Source organism: Oncorhynchus clarkii, chromosome 1 (genome assembly GCF_045791955.1).
Source record: "Oncorhynchus clarkii lewisi isolate Uvic-CL-2024 chromosome 1, UVic_Ocla_1.0, whole genome shotgun sequence".
NCBI lineage: Eukaryota > Metazoa > Chordata > Actinopteri > Salmoniformes > Salmonidae > Oncorhynchus > Oncorhynchus clarkii.
The window spans coordinates 7,249,786-7,264,476 of NC_092147.1; the positions used below are offsets into that span (position 1 = coordinate 7,249,786).

A 14,691-nucleotide genomic window follows, 5' to 3' on the forward strand; every position below is an offset into this window, starting at 1 on the left:
TAAAATATAATTTGGGCATTCAATATATGCCAGCTACCTCCTCCTCAAGACAGGAGATTCAACTCAGTTGTGTTTGTTTACCGTTTCACTGTCGTGGTTGTCGTCGATTTCAAACCCCGACCAGCGATTTGCTATTGACTAGACAGAAATTACGTTTCCATCCACAGCAAAAAATCCCAAACATGCGGTGCCCGTGTTTGACAAGTAGATGGCAGTATTTCCAAAATGCACAACTATATAAAAGTGTCAACTCGAAATTACAAGTTCATATAAGTTTATTCAAAATGGACAAATTACCCAGATATACACACACAAACACAAAGTAGCATAATCTGTCTATCTCTTTGAGCTCCTGTTGTGTTTCCGGATGATGCTGAGGAGGTTGTTCTTGGTGACCATGATGTCATCCTCCCCCCTTTGCTTGGCTTTCTGTTTGTCCCTCCTCTGCTGCTCGTGGAGGTGGGGGGAGTTGAGAAGCTGGGGGGGAAGCTGGGAACCTGTGGGCTTCACCCGGTTCACCACCTCCAGGAACAGACGCTTGTTGTCGTTGTTGACAAAGGTGATGGCCGTGCCCCGGTGGCCCAGTCTGCCTGCTCTGCCCACCTGGGAGGAAGGAGTGTAAAAGTCACACCGGACAGAACCATTTACAATGACACCTGAGTAGCTACACACACACACACACACACTTTCATCCATCTGTAGACAATACTATACAGAAAATATTCTGTGCCAGATGGCCCTCCCCCCCAAGATGCAAGAAGATATTGTCTCACGACATTGATATTGTCTCAGACATTGATTTTGTATGACAAAAGCACACCAGATCTTCCCCATTCAAAACAATAGCAAATTGACCCACCTGATGAACATACTCATCCATGTTGGACGGCATGTCAAAGTTGACCACCAGTTTGACGTTGACCAGATCGAGCCCTCTGCCCAGTACGCCAGTGCTGACCACCACTTCAAAGTCCCCTTCGAGTAGACCCTGAGGAGGTAGAAAACAGTCAAAATGAGATCTACCGCTCAGACATAAAAACCTATTCAACATTAGCCTATTAAAAAAAAAACTGTTCTGTAACCATGAGGTTTGTGCAGTAAGCTATAGGCCTAATACAGTACTACTGCAAATTGTCTATACTTGAAATGCCCTGACAATGTTCTTCTCAGACCATTTTAAAATTATATAAACAAACAAACAAAAATTGTGGGTATATGATCACACTGGTAATAGATAATTTGTTGTATAGGCACAGATGAATGAGAAGAAATGTCAATAATTTGCTGTCTTTCTGTTACTGGACTGATGGTGCCTGCCCCTGATGGTCAGTCTCAACGAAGGGAGAGCATCAGTGGGGCCTCCTTTCACCATTGGATCTAGTGTGTATTGGCACGGTACTGTCCAGTATCCAGGAAACCCTTTAAACATTCCACTGAATATACCTCGAGGGTACGACGCAAATGACAACATTTCCTTCATGTTTTAAATCTGTAAATGAAAATGAGTGTTTCTTATTGGACAAGTCCTGGCATTCCCTTTCCTTGTTCCATTCTGTCATGTTCCGTTTGGTGCTAATGAACAAAGAAATACCTGGCTGCCACAGGCCTCACCTTGAGGATGCGGTTGCGTTCCCACTGGGTCTTGTCTGAGTGGATGGCCACCGTGTTGAGGCCCATGATCTTCTTCACGGCCTCACACAGTAGGTCCGCCCCAAGTTTACAGTCCACAAACACAACCACCGGAGGCTGGTACAGCTTTCCGTCCTGGGTGGGCAAAACAAACACACAGGTAATGAGGAAATACACTACATTACATTGAACATCTTATAATATTGAGTTGGTCACCTATTTGCTGCTATAACAGCCTCTACTCTTCTGGGAAGACTTTCCACTAGATGTTGGAACATCGCTGCTATAACAGCCTCCACTCTTCTGGGAAGGCTTTCCACTAGACGTTGGAACATCGCTGCTATAACAGCCTCCACTCTTCTGGGAAGGCTTTCCACTAGACGTTGGAACATTGCTGCTATAACAGCCTCCACTCTTCTGGGACGGCTTTCCACTAGACGTTGGAACATTGCTGCTATAACAGCCTCCACTCTTCTGGGACGGCTTTCCACTAGACAATGGAACATTGCTGCAGGGGACTTGCTTCCATTCAGCCACAAGAGCATTAGTGAGGTTGGGCACTGATGTTGGGCGATTAGGCCTGGCTCGCAGTCGACGTTCCAATTCCCAAAGGTGTTCGATGGGGCTGAGGTCAGGTTCTTCCACACCGATCTCGACAAAATGTTTAATTGTCTGGCAACAGCTCTGATGGACATTCCTGCAGTCAGCATGAAATTGCACGCTCCCTTAAAACTTGAGACATCTGTGGTATTGTGTTGCGTGACAAAACTGCACATTTTAGAGTGGCCTTTTATTGTCCCCAGCACAAGGTGCACCTGTGTATTGATCATGCTGTTTAATCAGCTTCTTCATATGCCACAGCTATCAGGTGGATGGATTATCTTGGCAAAGGAGAAATGCTCACTAACACGGAAGTAAACAAATTTGTTGCAGAAACTTTTAGAGGTAAGCTTTTTGTGCGCAATAAACATTTTCTGTTATTTTTTATTTCAGCACATATTGGGTTTATATTTTTGTTCAGTATAGAAGAAAACAAGTTATTTAAATTGTTGGAAAATAGACTGTGGGTTTCAGGTCAAATATAGGAGTACAAGTCAACATCCCCCTGGATGGTAACATTGATCTAAGCAGATCTAATGCCATTTCGCCAACGGGTCTGTGAAAGCACAGCCTCTTCCCGCTCCCTACCTTATATAGATGGTATGAACCGTTGCTCAGTTTCCTGGAGCAAAGCCATGGCTGAGGGCCCACCCATTTCCTCTGGAGAGGGGGGGGGGCAGGGCTACAGCGACAGCTGTCTTAATATCCTCCAATGGGAGTCTTCAGGATACTGCAAGAATTCCCACTTTTGACAGAGTTGAGAGATTCTCCAGTACTTTTGTATAATTTTTTAGCCAGTAGCACTCACAAGCTAAAAGAAAATGGCGTACTACATCACATGCAGATATATGCACCACGTCATTGCTCTTTCTCACTATGCTGTGTGTGAGTCTTGCTAGCTGTCACTCAAATGCAGAGAGACGGAAGCTCATTGGCTAGAACTCTATTTGCTAGGGGGCTGGCCCACATGGGGTTGAAAATGTAAGGTAAATGGCACAGCACAGATTCAAGAAAAACAGTTGCTTTCAAACTAGGGATTACACATTGACACATCCAGCCCAAAGCGGGAGGTTTAAAAAATACGTAGTAGTTGCCAAAGTTTCAGAGCAGGTCTTTAATAACACTCCTTGCTGAGAGCATATGCTTTATGACACTATACAGAAAATGCCAGTAACCTGAAATTAAAATTCCCAAATTAACATTCAAATGTCATTTACACCTGGGTCGTGTTCATGAGGCCACGCAACGGATAGCATTTTAAATAATTTTACAACAGAAAACAAGAACTCCCTGTTTCAGTCTGTTTTCTTCCGTTTGCTGCCTAATGAACACAACCCAGTACACTGAAGAAAAGCTATTGAAAAATCACCTACATTTAAAATCTCAAAGAGCTTCTTCTTCTTGGAGGGCTCCTCCACCCAGAGCACTATCTGCCGGATGTCGGCGCAGGGCTGGTTCCTGTCCCCGATGGCGATACGTACCGGGTCCTGGGTCAGTCGGGCTGCCAGCTGCTCTGTGCCCTTGGGGATGGTGGCGGATGTTAGCAGGGTCTGGTGCTCCTCCGGGATGTTCTCCAGAACCTTCAGGATCTGCTGCTGAAAGCCCATCTTCAGCATGGTGTCTGCCTGCACTCATAAGAGAACAAATGATTTTTCATTCTGCTGAACAATGTTGAAATAGTATTACTGGTACACGGGATGGGGGTCAATCCCATTTCAATTTAAGTCCATCTACAAAAATGTGCTCTTTTGCCAACTCTGGTACATTTACATTGATGTGAAATGAAATGTTGATTAATGTGCACGGTCTTTGTTAAACAAAAGGGAAGTGGCCTTTTAAATCATTTCAAAATGACTGCACCATAGTGTTCTTCATTAAAGCTATGAGAAGACATATGTACCTCATCAACCACCACAACCCTCACTCCATCCAGCTGCACTGCCTTCTGTTTCAGGATCTCCAGCAGTCGTCCTGGGGTAGCAATTATTATCTAGAAGGCAATTAAGTTGGCGATTATTATCTAGAGGGCACTTAAGAGAAAAACAAATACAGTTTGGTTAATCAAACTGTATTAATTAAATAAATAAATGTAATGTTTCTTATAGCAAGTGGTAGCTGTACTTTGCACATAGAAAGAATCGAGACAAGTCTATTTGCATCCGTTTTTGAATGGCTGTAGTCTTCCCTTCTCATGGCTATCTGCATAGTATAGCCTGTCATTTGAAATTGTAGCTAAGCTATGGAGGGCCTTCATTGCAAGGTTATGGGAATTTAATATTGACATCATGTAGAAAATGTCTGGTAAACATTGACTTAATACTGTCCAGTACTCTCTTTGAAACATTGACGTAACAATTGTAGACTATTGTACAGCATCATGAGAAACGTTGAGGTAACGTTGTACACTATTGTACGGCATCATGAGAAACGTTGAGGTAACGTTGTACCTTGATGGTGCTCTTGAGGCGGTGGAGCTGCGGGGGCAGGGGCATGCCTCCCACCAGCAGGCCAGTCCTCATGTTAGGTAGACCCATCACCAGCTCCTTGGTCTGCCTCTCGATCTGGATGGCCAGCTCCCTGGTGGGGGTCAGGATGAGAGCTGCCGGACCCCCGAGACCACCCTCCACTAGCCTCTGATTGGGGAGGAATCAAGACAATATTTACTAACAACAAATAGCTTTTTGGTCTACGGGTAGCAAAATTCAGGTAACTTCCACACTTTTTAGGTTTTAATTTCTGGAAACAACCCTAGAGTTAGGCTCCGTAAGGGTTAGGCTCCGTAAGGGTTAGGCTCCGTAAGGGTTAGGCTCCGTAAGGGTTAGGCTCCGTAAGGGTAGGGTTAAGGTTAAAGTTTTACATCAGACTTTTGGGGAGAGAAATTCTGCTACTTCCAGGTTGCTTTGAAGCTGGGCCCAAAAGTGATAATCACACTATGAGGATGTCACAGTCTGCTCCTACCAGACCAATATATCAGCCAATGAATTACACGTAAAATGCTTAAAGGTTAGATCTACTTATTTTCACCACATACCGCAGTATAAATTAACTTTTTTTTTTATGGCAAGTGGTAACTGTACTTTGCACATAGAAAGAATCGAGACAAGTCTATTTGCATCAGTTTTTGAATGGCTGTAGTCTTCCCTTCTCATGGCTATCTGCATAGTTTAGCCTGTCATTTGAAATTGTAGCTAAGCTACAGAACATAAAACAGGCCTGTGCATATGAATTACTCATCGCTGTTGCTTCAAGGAGTCCCCAGTGAGGGACCGGTTCAAAATTGGGTTAACAGCTGTGCTGGATTTTCAAAGTTTAGCAGAGGTACTTCTAGCTGAAAACGGTGCCAACAGTGAGGTTGAAACACAGCAAACCTTGATATTGGTTATAGAGTCCTGACAAACCTTGATATTGGTTATAGAGTCCTGACAAACCTTGATATTGGTTATAGAGTCCTGACAAACCTTGATATAGGTTATAGAGTCTGTCCTGACAAACCTTGATATTGGTTATAGAGTCCTGACAAACCTTGATATTGGTTATAGAGTCCTGACAAACCTTGATATTGGTTAATGAGTTCTGACAAACCTTGATATTGGTTATAGAGTCCTGACAAACCTTGATATTGGTTATAGAGACTGTTCTGACAAACCTTGATATTGGTTATAGAGTTCTGACAAACCTTGATATTGGTTATAGAGTTCTGACAAACCTTGATATTGGTTATAGAGTCCTGACAAACCTTGATATTGGTTATAGAGACCGTCCTGACAAACCTTGATATTGGTTATAGAGTCCTGACAAACCTTGATATTGGTTATAGAGTCCATCCTGACAAACCTTGATATTGGTTATAGAGTCCATCCTGACAAACCTTGATATTGGTTATAGAGTCCTGACAAACCTTGATATTGGTTATAGAGACTGTTCTGACAAACCTTGATATTGGTTATAGAGTCCTGACAAACCTTGATATTGGTTATAGAGTCCTGACAAACCTTGATATTGGTTATAGAGTCCTGACAAACCTTGATATTGGTTATAGAGTCCTGACAAACCTTGATATTGGTTATAGAGTCCTGACAAACCTTGATATTGGTTATAGAGTCCTGACAAACCTTGATATTGGTTATAGAGACTGTTCTGACAAACCTTGATATTGGTTATAGAGTCCTGACAAACCTTGATATTGGTTATAGAGTTCTGACAAACCTTGATATTGGTTATAGAGTCCTGACAAACCTTGATATTGGTTATAGAGTCCATCCTGACAAACCTTGATATTGGTTATAGAGTCCTGACAAACCTTGATATTGGTTATAGAGTCCTGACAAACCTTGATATTGGTTATAGAGTCCTGACAAACCTTGATATTGGTTATAGAGTCCTGACAAACCTTGATATTGGTTATAGAGTCCTGACAAACCTTGATATTGGTTATAGAGTCCTGACAAACCTTGATATTGGTTATAGAGTCCTGACAAACCTTGATACTGGTTATAGAGTCCTGACAAACCTTGATATTGGTTATAGAGTCCTGACAAACCTTGATATTGGTTATAGAGTCCGTTCTGACAAACCTTGATATTGGTTATAGAGTTCTGACAAACCTTGATATTGGTTATAGAGTTCTGACAAACCTTGATATTGGTTATAGAGTCCTGACAAACCTTGATATTGGTTATAGAGTCCATCCTGACAAACCTTGATATTGGTTATAGAGTCCTGACAAACCTTGATATTGGTTATAGAGTTCTGACAAACCTTGATATTGGTTATAGAGTTCTGACAAACCTTGATATTGGTTATAGAGTCCTGACAAACCTTGATATAGGTTATAGAGTCTGTCCTGACAAACCTTGATATTGGTTATAGAGTCCTGACAAACCTTGATATAGGTTATAGAGTCTGTCCTGACAAACCTTGATATTGGTTATAGAGTCCTGACAAACCTTGATATTGGTTATAGAGTCCTGACAAACCTTGATATTGGTTATAGAGTTCTGACAAACCTTGATATTGGTTATAGAGTTCTGACAAACCTTGATATTGGTTATAGAGTTCTGACAAACCTTGATATTGGTTATAGAGTTCTGACAAACCTTGATATTGGTTATAGAGTCCTGACAAACCTTGATATTGGTTATAGAGTTCTGACAAACCTTGATATTGGTTATAGAGTCCGTTCTGACAAACCTTGAGTTTCCCTTTTTTTTTTTACTTTAAAAACTTCCTCCTTTGTTACACAATATTATGAGAAAAATCATTACAGTATTTTTCACAACCATGAAACCAAAAAAGTATAATGAAAGATAAACACTAATGAGCTTTTCACACTACAACCAAGCCGAGCCTGTACAAAGCTGTACTAGGTACAGTTGAAGTCGGAAGTATACATACACCTTAGCCAAATACATTTAAACTCAGTTTTACACAATTCCTGACATTATCTCCTAGTAAAAATTCTGTCTTCGGTCAGTTAGGATCAACACTTTATTTTAAGAATGTGAAATGTCAGAATAATAGTAGAGAGTGATTTATTTATTTCATCACATTCCCAGTGGGTCAGAAGTTTACATACACTCAATTAGTATTTGTTATCATTGCCTTTAAATAGTTTAACTTGGGTCAAACGTTTTGGGTAGCCTTCCATAACATTCCCACAATAAGTTGGGTGAATTTTGGCCCATTCCTAATGACAGAGCTGGTGTAACTGAGTCAGGTTTGTAGACCTCCTTGCTCACACACACTTTTTCAGTTCTGCCCACAAATTTATGGGATTGAGGTCAGGGCTTTGTGATGGCCACTCCAATACCTTGACTTTGTTGTCCTTAAGCAATTTTGCCACAACTTTGGAAGTATGCTTGGGGTCATGTCCATTTGGAAGACCCATTTGCGACCAAGCTTTAACATCCTGACTGATGTCTTGAAATGTTGCTTCAATATATCCACATACTTTTCCTTCCTCATTATGCCATTTATTTTGTGAAGTGCACCAGTCCCTCCTGCAGCAAAGCACCCCCACAACATGATGCTGCCACCCCCGTGCTTCATGGTTGGGATGTTGTTCTTTGGCTTGCAAGCATCCCCCTTTTCCTCCAAACATAACGATGGTCACTATGACCAAACAGTTTTTATTTCATCAGACCAGAGGACATTTCTCCAAAAAGTACGATCTTTGTCCCCATGTGCAGTTGCAAACCGTAGTCTGGCTTTTTTATGCTGGTTTTGGAGCAGTGGCTTCTTCCTTGCTGAGGGGCCTTTCAGGTTATGTCGGTATAGGACTCGTTTTACTGTGTATATGGATACTTTTGTACCTGTTTCCTCCAGCATCTTCACAAGGTCCTTTGCTGTTGTTCTGGGATTGACTTGCACTTTTCGCACCAAAGTACGTTAATCTCTAGGAGACAGAATGCGTCTCCTTCCTGAGTGGTATGACGGCTGCGTTGTCCCATGGTGTTTATACTTGCGTACTATTGTTTGTACAGTTGAACGTGGTACCTTCAGGCATTTGGAAATTTCTCCCAAGGATGAACCAGACTTGTGGAGGTCTACAATTTTTTTCTGATGTCTTGGCTGACCTCTTTAGATTTTCCCAAGATGTCAAGCAAAGAGCCACTGAGTTTGAAAGTAGGCCTTGAAATACACCCACAGATACACCTCCAAATTATGTCAATTAGCCTATCAGAAGCTTCTAAAGCCATGACATCATTTTCTGGAATTTTCCAAGCTGTTTTAAAGGCACAGTCAACTTAGTGTATGTAAACTTCTGACCCACTGGAATTGTGATACAGTGAATTATAAGTGAAATATTATTTCTGTAAACAATTGTTGGAAAAATTACGTGTGTCCTGCATAAAGTAGATGTCCTAACCGACTTGCCAAAACTATAGTTTGTTAACAACAATTTGTGGAGTGGTTGAAAAACGAGTTTTAATGACTCCAACCTAAGTGTATATAAACTTCCGACTTCAACTGTAGGTATGCATCCACCACAGTTGCTGGAACCATGCTGAAAAGGTCCACGTGAAAATAAAAACTTTCAGACCCAACATAGATCAGTTCAGTGTGATAATACAGTGTAATAATCAAGCCAGCCACAAAAACTGTATTTCACTATACCTTCAAAGCACACAATACCACTGGCAGCAGAAAGGCCACCGTCTTCCCAGAACCCGTGTCAGCACTGGCAATCACGTCCCTGCCAGCCAAGCCAACAGGCACCATCTGCATCTGAACAGGGGTGGGCGCCTCATACCCTGCCTTCTTCAGGTTGGCACTGAGAGTTGAGGGAAGGTTACATTGCTCAAACTCTATGATGGGCCTTCCCACCTCCCTGCCCTCTGTCACAATGCCCAGCTCCTGCTTTACTCGCTGCACTTGCTCCTCTGTCAACCCAGAGATAAATGCATCTTCCTTGTAGGAATAGTCCTTGTATACATCCTCAACAGTATTGCCAGCTCTGTCAACGGCTGGCTGTCCACATCGTGAAGTCCTCCTCTCCTCTGTGTCATCTCGGTTAAAGGCATCTTCCCCTGTGCCCATGCCCATTTTAGCCAGGTGACTGGCCTTGCACTCTAGGCTGCACACATCATTGTCAGTGTTGTCGCAGATGTACTCCCCGAAGCGAGCACACATGACGCAGACGGGCTCCCCCGGTTCGGGCCATCTCTGGCTCTTTCTGAAGGATTTTACAGGCTCCTCTTCTTCGCTTTCCTCGGTGCTGGACTCAGACTCTGAGGACTGTTGGTCCTCTGGTGCTCGTACAGGACTCCATGTACCCTGCTCCAGGGTTGGAAGGTGTGTGTCCTGGTCATCAGGATTCACCTGTGTCTCAGCGTTCATGTCTGTCTCTACACTCTCATAGGGAGCTGTAGTGGAAGTCTTTAGGCTGTGGTTGGGGGGTTGTCCTGTGCCATCGCTGCCTTCCTTTTCTCCCTCCTGGCTCACCTTGCACTTCTTCTTAAGCACCTGACTTGTGTTGTCTGTTGGTCTCTTCACTTTCAGTGCTCTTGGCATAAACATGTTTCCAAAGTATTATCCTAAAGAGCATGAATGGGTGTGACAGACGGTTACGAATACGATATACACGATGTTTAACGTTAATCAAAGACTATCTCAGTGATTATGCCACCTGTACACGGATGAGTGGGCATCAGCTAGCAAACGCTAGTAACTTCAAGCCTAGCCAGCTAGCGATACAAAACAACACCAGGTTTTGGCGCAATTACATTGCGATTTAAAGATCAAAACGACGCAAGTAAACACACAAAACGAATTATTAATTGCTGATGAAAAACACAAAGATATCGAAGTAAACACCCAAACTGAAGCAAGCTGCTAGCGAGCATAAAGCATCTTATCCAACGTCGACTCACTCAGAAAGCAGACTCATGTTGATGACGTCTCTAGTCTTTTTCTTCTTCTTTGGGTTTTATGGCGAACTACACGCAAAAGGTGTGTTTTCGCCACCAACTGAACAGGGGTGTAAACATTTACTAAAAATGTTTTAAAAATCCATTGGGAGAAGGGAAAATGTACATTAATCCACGCAAACTTTAAAAAATAAATCTGCATCTGGATTAGTATATATTTTTTAATCTAATTAAATAGTTTTTGTTGATCATATTACTCCAGTGCTAGCCTCTCGACACTGTCTTCCTGTTAAGGCAAGGGCTGATTTCAAGGTTCTAATGCTAACCTACAAAGCATAACATGAGCTTGCTCCTACCTATCTTTCCGATTTGGTCCTGCCGTACATATCTACACATACGCTACGGTCACAAGACGCAGGCCTCCTTACTGTCCCTAGCATTTCTAAGCAAACAACTGGAGGCAGGGCTTTCTCCTATAGAGCTAAATTTTTATGGAATGGTCTGCCTATCCATATGAGAGACACAGACTCGGTCTCAACCTTTAAGTCTTTATTGAAGACTCATCTCTTCAGTAGTTCCTATGATTGAGTGTAGTCTGGCCCAGGAGTGTGAAGGTGAACGGAAAGGCACTGGAGCAATGAACCGCCCTTGCTGTCTCTGCCTGGCTGGTTCCCCTCTCTCCACTGGGATTCTCTGTCTCTAACCCTATTACAGGGGCTGAGTCACTGGCTTACTGGTGCTCTTCCATGCTGTCCCTGGGAGGGGTGCGTCACTTGAGTGGGTTGAGTCACTGAAGTGATCTTCCTGTCAGGTTTGTGCCGTGGCGGAGATCTGTGTGGGCTATACTTGGCCTTGTCTCAGGATGGTAAGTTGGTGGTTGAAGATATCCCTCTAGTGGTATGGGGTTGTGTTTTGGCAAAGTGGGTGGGGTTATATCCTTCCTGTTTGGCCCTGTCCGGGGGTGTCCTCGGATGGGGCCACAGTGTCTCCTGACCCCTCCTGTCTCAGCCTCTAGTATTTATGCTGCAGTAGTTTATAGTGTCGGGGGGCTAGGGTCAGTCTGTTATATCTGGAGTACTTCTCCTGTCCTATTCGGTGTCCTGTGTGAATTTAAGTATGCTCTCTTTAATTCTCTCTTTCTCTCTTTCTTTCTCTCTCTCAGAGGACCTGAGCCCTAGGACCATGCCTCAGGACTACCTGACATGATGACTCCTTGCTGTCCCCAGCACCTGGCCGTGCTGCTGCTCCAGTTTCAACTGCTCTGCCCGCGGCTATGGAACCCTGACCTGTTCACCGGACGTGCTACCTGTCCCAGACCTGCTTTTTTCAACTCTCTAGAGACAGCAGGAGCGGTAGAGATACTCTGAATGATCGGCTATAAAAGCCAACTGACATTTACTCCTGCACCCTCGACAACCACTGTGATTATTGTTATTTAACCCTGCAGGTCATCTATGAACATTTGAACATCTTGGCCATGTTCTGTTATAATCTCCACCCGGCACAGCCAGAAGAGGACTGGCCACCCCTCATAGCCTGGTTCCTCTCTAGGTTTCTTCCTAGGTTCTGGCCTTTCTAGGGAGTTTTTCCTAGCCACCGTGCTTCTACACCTGCATTGCTTGCTGTTTGGGGTTTTAGGCTGGGTTTCTGTGCAGCACTTTGTGACATCAACTGATGTAAGAAGGGCTATATAAATACATTTGATTTGGATTTACAAACATGTCAGAAGCAAATTGACATGTTGACATAGCTGCAAATCTCACATCGAAGTGGGTTCAATTTATAATGTTGAGTTCAACTAGCCTAATTGTATCAATGATGATGCATACTAGGACTACCAATCCACATAATAAAGGAATGATGCATTATATATCATGTAAATACTTGCAACTGACAATACAAGGCTGAACCACAACAAATTATTAAGCAAATTCATCAAGGTTGTATCTGAATTTTTGTACAAACTTAGTTATTGATATACCCTTGTTCTGTTCAATGTTCTCTAACTATATATGACTCGAAATACCCCCAAGTCATGTTGTTAAGTTCAAAATAATACAATATAAAAAAAAACAGCTTACACCATTCAAATCAATGAGGGTTTGGAACTTTAAAGCCAATGATCTCAGAATCAGCTTTTTGCAGATAGAACCGTATAGTCCCAAACTCGACAGGCTAATCTATTTCATTGGTTAGTTAGAATGTGTATATATCCAGGGATGCGTTTTACATATAAACAGACAGAACATAGGCATTTTATCCAAACAAATCAAGCTATGTATGCGATGCGTAGATTCTGTCCAATTTCTAACTGTAGTAAAAGCATGCTGGCCTCTTTTGATGTTGTGCAGAAGTGGCTGGGTGGTACGCGCACGCGCAATAGTGCAGCCCTTTCTTAGCCACAGTGCGGCAGGAGAACCGCAACAAGCGAGGAAAAGCAGAGGGGAACCAACTTGTGTTTGAAAACAAAGACTTGAATGGGAATCGGAATGTTTTGTCTCTCTATCTGAAGAAAATATGCGCCTTCCTCAGTGAGATTCTTCTGAAATAGGTTGACAGCTATTAGGCGAACCCCATTTAAACTGGGGCGTATTCATTACGCCGATTCTGTTGCAAAACTTTTCTTAAAAGTAAGCAAACGGAACGAAACGGGGAGGGACCTACCTGAATTTCTCCAATAGAAACTCTGTTTGGACTAATGATTACAACCCAGGTAGCAGCAGAATGGCTGAAAAATACAGACAGAGTCGCTAATTGCACTATTCATTTTGACTCAAAGGAGTTAGACAATACCATACCGATGGTTTGCAGTCAAGCCTCCATGTCTGCTCCAACGAATTGTACATTTACATAGGCAATTGAAGGCTGGCAAATCAAGTGACGTGTGGTGCATTCAATTCCATTATGGTGGGATGTCATCGACTTCTATTGCGACATAGTTAGTAATCATTGTGTTTGCCGAAGGCTGTTGACACTTCAGGGTGTTATGATGGGTGAAGTGACGGACGCCAGGGAAATTAAAAATACCTTTATTGTTCCTGCAATAAAGTCTTCCGGTCACTATGATTGTTCTCGAGCAAAAATCTACTGTAGCCTCACGTGGCTGGTGGCCAAAGCATTTGGGACAGGTAGGTGGTGTTCTGTTTTTATAAATTGCACGGTTTCGTTTAGTTTGTCAATAATTACATCTATTTGGTTTTTCAAACATATTTGTCAGCAATGTGGCTGTTTTCCCCATTGCAATATTATAGCTCAGCTATACAAATATCACACACCACACCATTCAAGCTAACAAGATATGCATTTTTAAAGTGCAATTGATGTGTATGTTGTATTTATATATATACACTGTAAAACCACTGTATTTAGATTCCCTGAGAGAAGCATCCATCCAAAACAAACAGGCATCATTCTCAAATAGACCTCTGCTAATTAAGAACCAGAACAGCTGCGTGATCAATTCTTATCTAGTTCAGTTCCGTTCATTGGCAGTGGGCTATAAACATGAGGGTGTGAAGTGAAACGGTGCCACAGATTGTGAATGTATCCTGCTTGAGAGCTATGACTCTTGAGTATGACACCACCCACACCATAATATCAGATCTAGATGGCTGGTGATGCCTACCTACATTCACAGTCAAATGGTTATAGGTGTTACCATGGTTATAGTTGTTACCATGGTTATCAGTAAGCCTCTATAGTAAGAGCATGTGACTCTTATTATGTCTAACAGTAAAGATAATGTTGATACTCGGGTTCACATTGGTGGCTATATCTACAGTAGACCTAGTTACAGTATTAGTCACGAGAGTCACATTTGAGGCTACCGTAGTAACAAATAGCAGAGTAGTAATAGGTGTGTTTGGATAGCCATTTAGGTACTTCAACAAAGACAACAGTTTTATGTGGTGGTAATATAAATTCATTTGGATATACATTTGAGTCTGAACACAAACCTTTTGTCACTTTGTAGGTGGGGTGTACAGACCATTATTTATATATAAAATATGTGAATCACCAATCCTATTGTTTTCCACCTCACCCCATTGCTCCAAACTGCGTTGAGTCCCAATAGTCACTGATGACCAGATTA

At 42.5% G+C, this 14,691-nt stretch overlaps 2 protein-coding genes across 2 annotated transcripts in view; one reads left to right on the forward strand and one right to left on the reverse strand.

The window, feature by feature from the left end:
• Window positions 1-238: 238 nt before the first annotated feature.
• On the reverse strand, window positions 239-10,633 carry LOC139417322 (DEAD (Asp-Glu-Ala-Asp) box polypeptide 59). Its single transcript, XM_071166623.1, has 7 exons — window positions 9,346-10,633; window positions 4,677-4,862; window positions 4,130-4,219; window positions 3,603-3,854; window positions 1,612-1,764; window positions 860-988; window positions 239-603 (listed from the first exon to the last, which is right to left on the reverse strand). The coding sequence occupies exons 1-7, from the start codon at window positions 10,246-10,248 to the stop codon at window positions 337-339; spliced, it is 1,980 nt and encodes a 659-aa protein (XP_071022724.1). The 5' UTR covers window positions 10,249-10,633; the 3' UTR covers window positions 239-336.
• Window positions 10,634-13,508: 2,875 nt separating this feature from the next.
• LOC139417419 (calmodulin-regulated spectrin-associated protein 2-like) overlaps window positions 13,509-14,691 on the forward strand; it is a 97,113-nt gene continuing 95,930 nt past the window's right edge. The window contains exon 1 of the mRNA XM_071166734.1: window positions 13,509-13,726. Within this exon, the coding sequence (XP_071022835.1) occupies window positions 13,585-13,726 (142 nt within the window). The 5' untranslated portion in view covers window positions 13,509-13,584. The remainder of the gene's footprint in view (window positions 13,727-14,691) is intronic.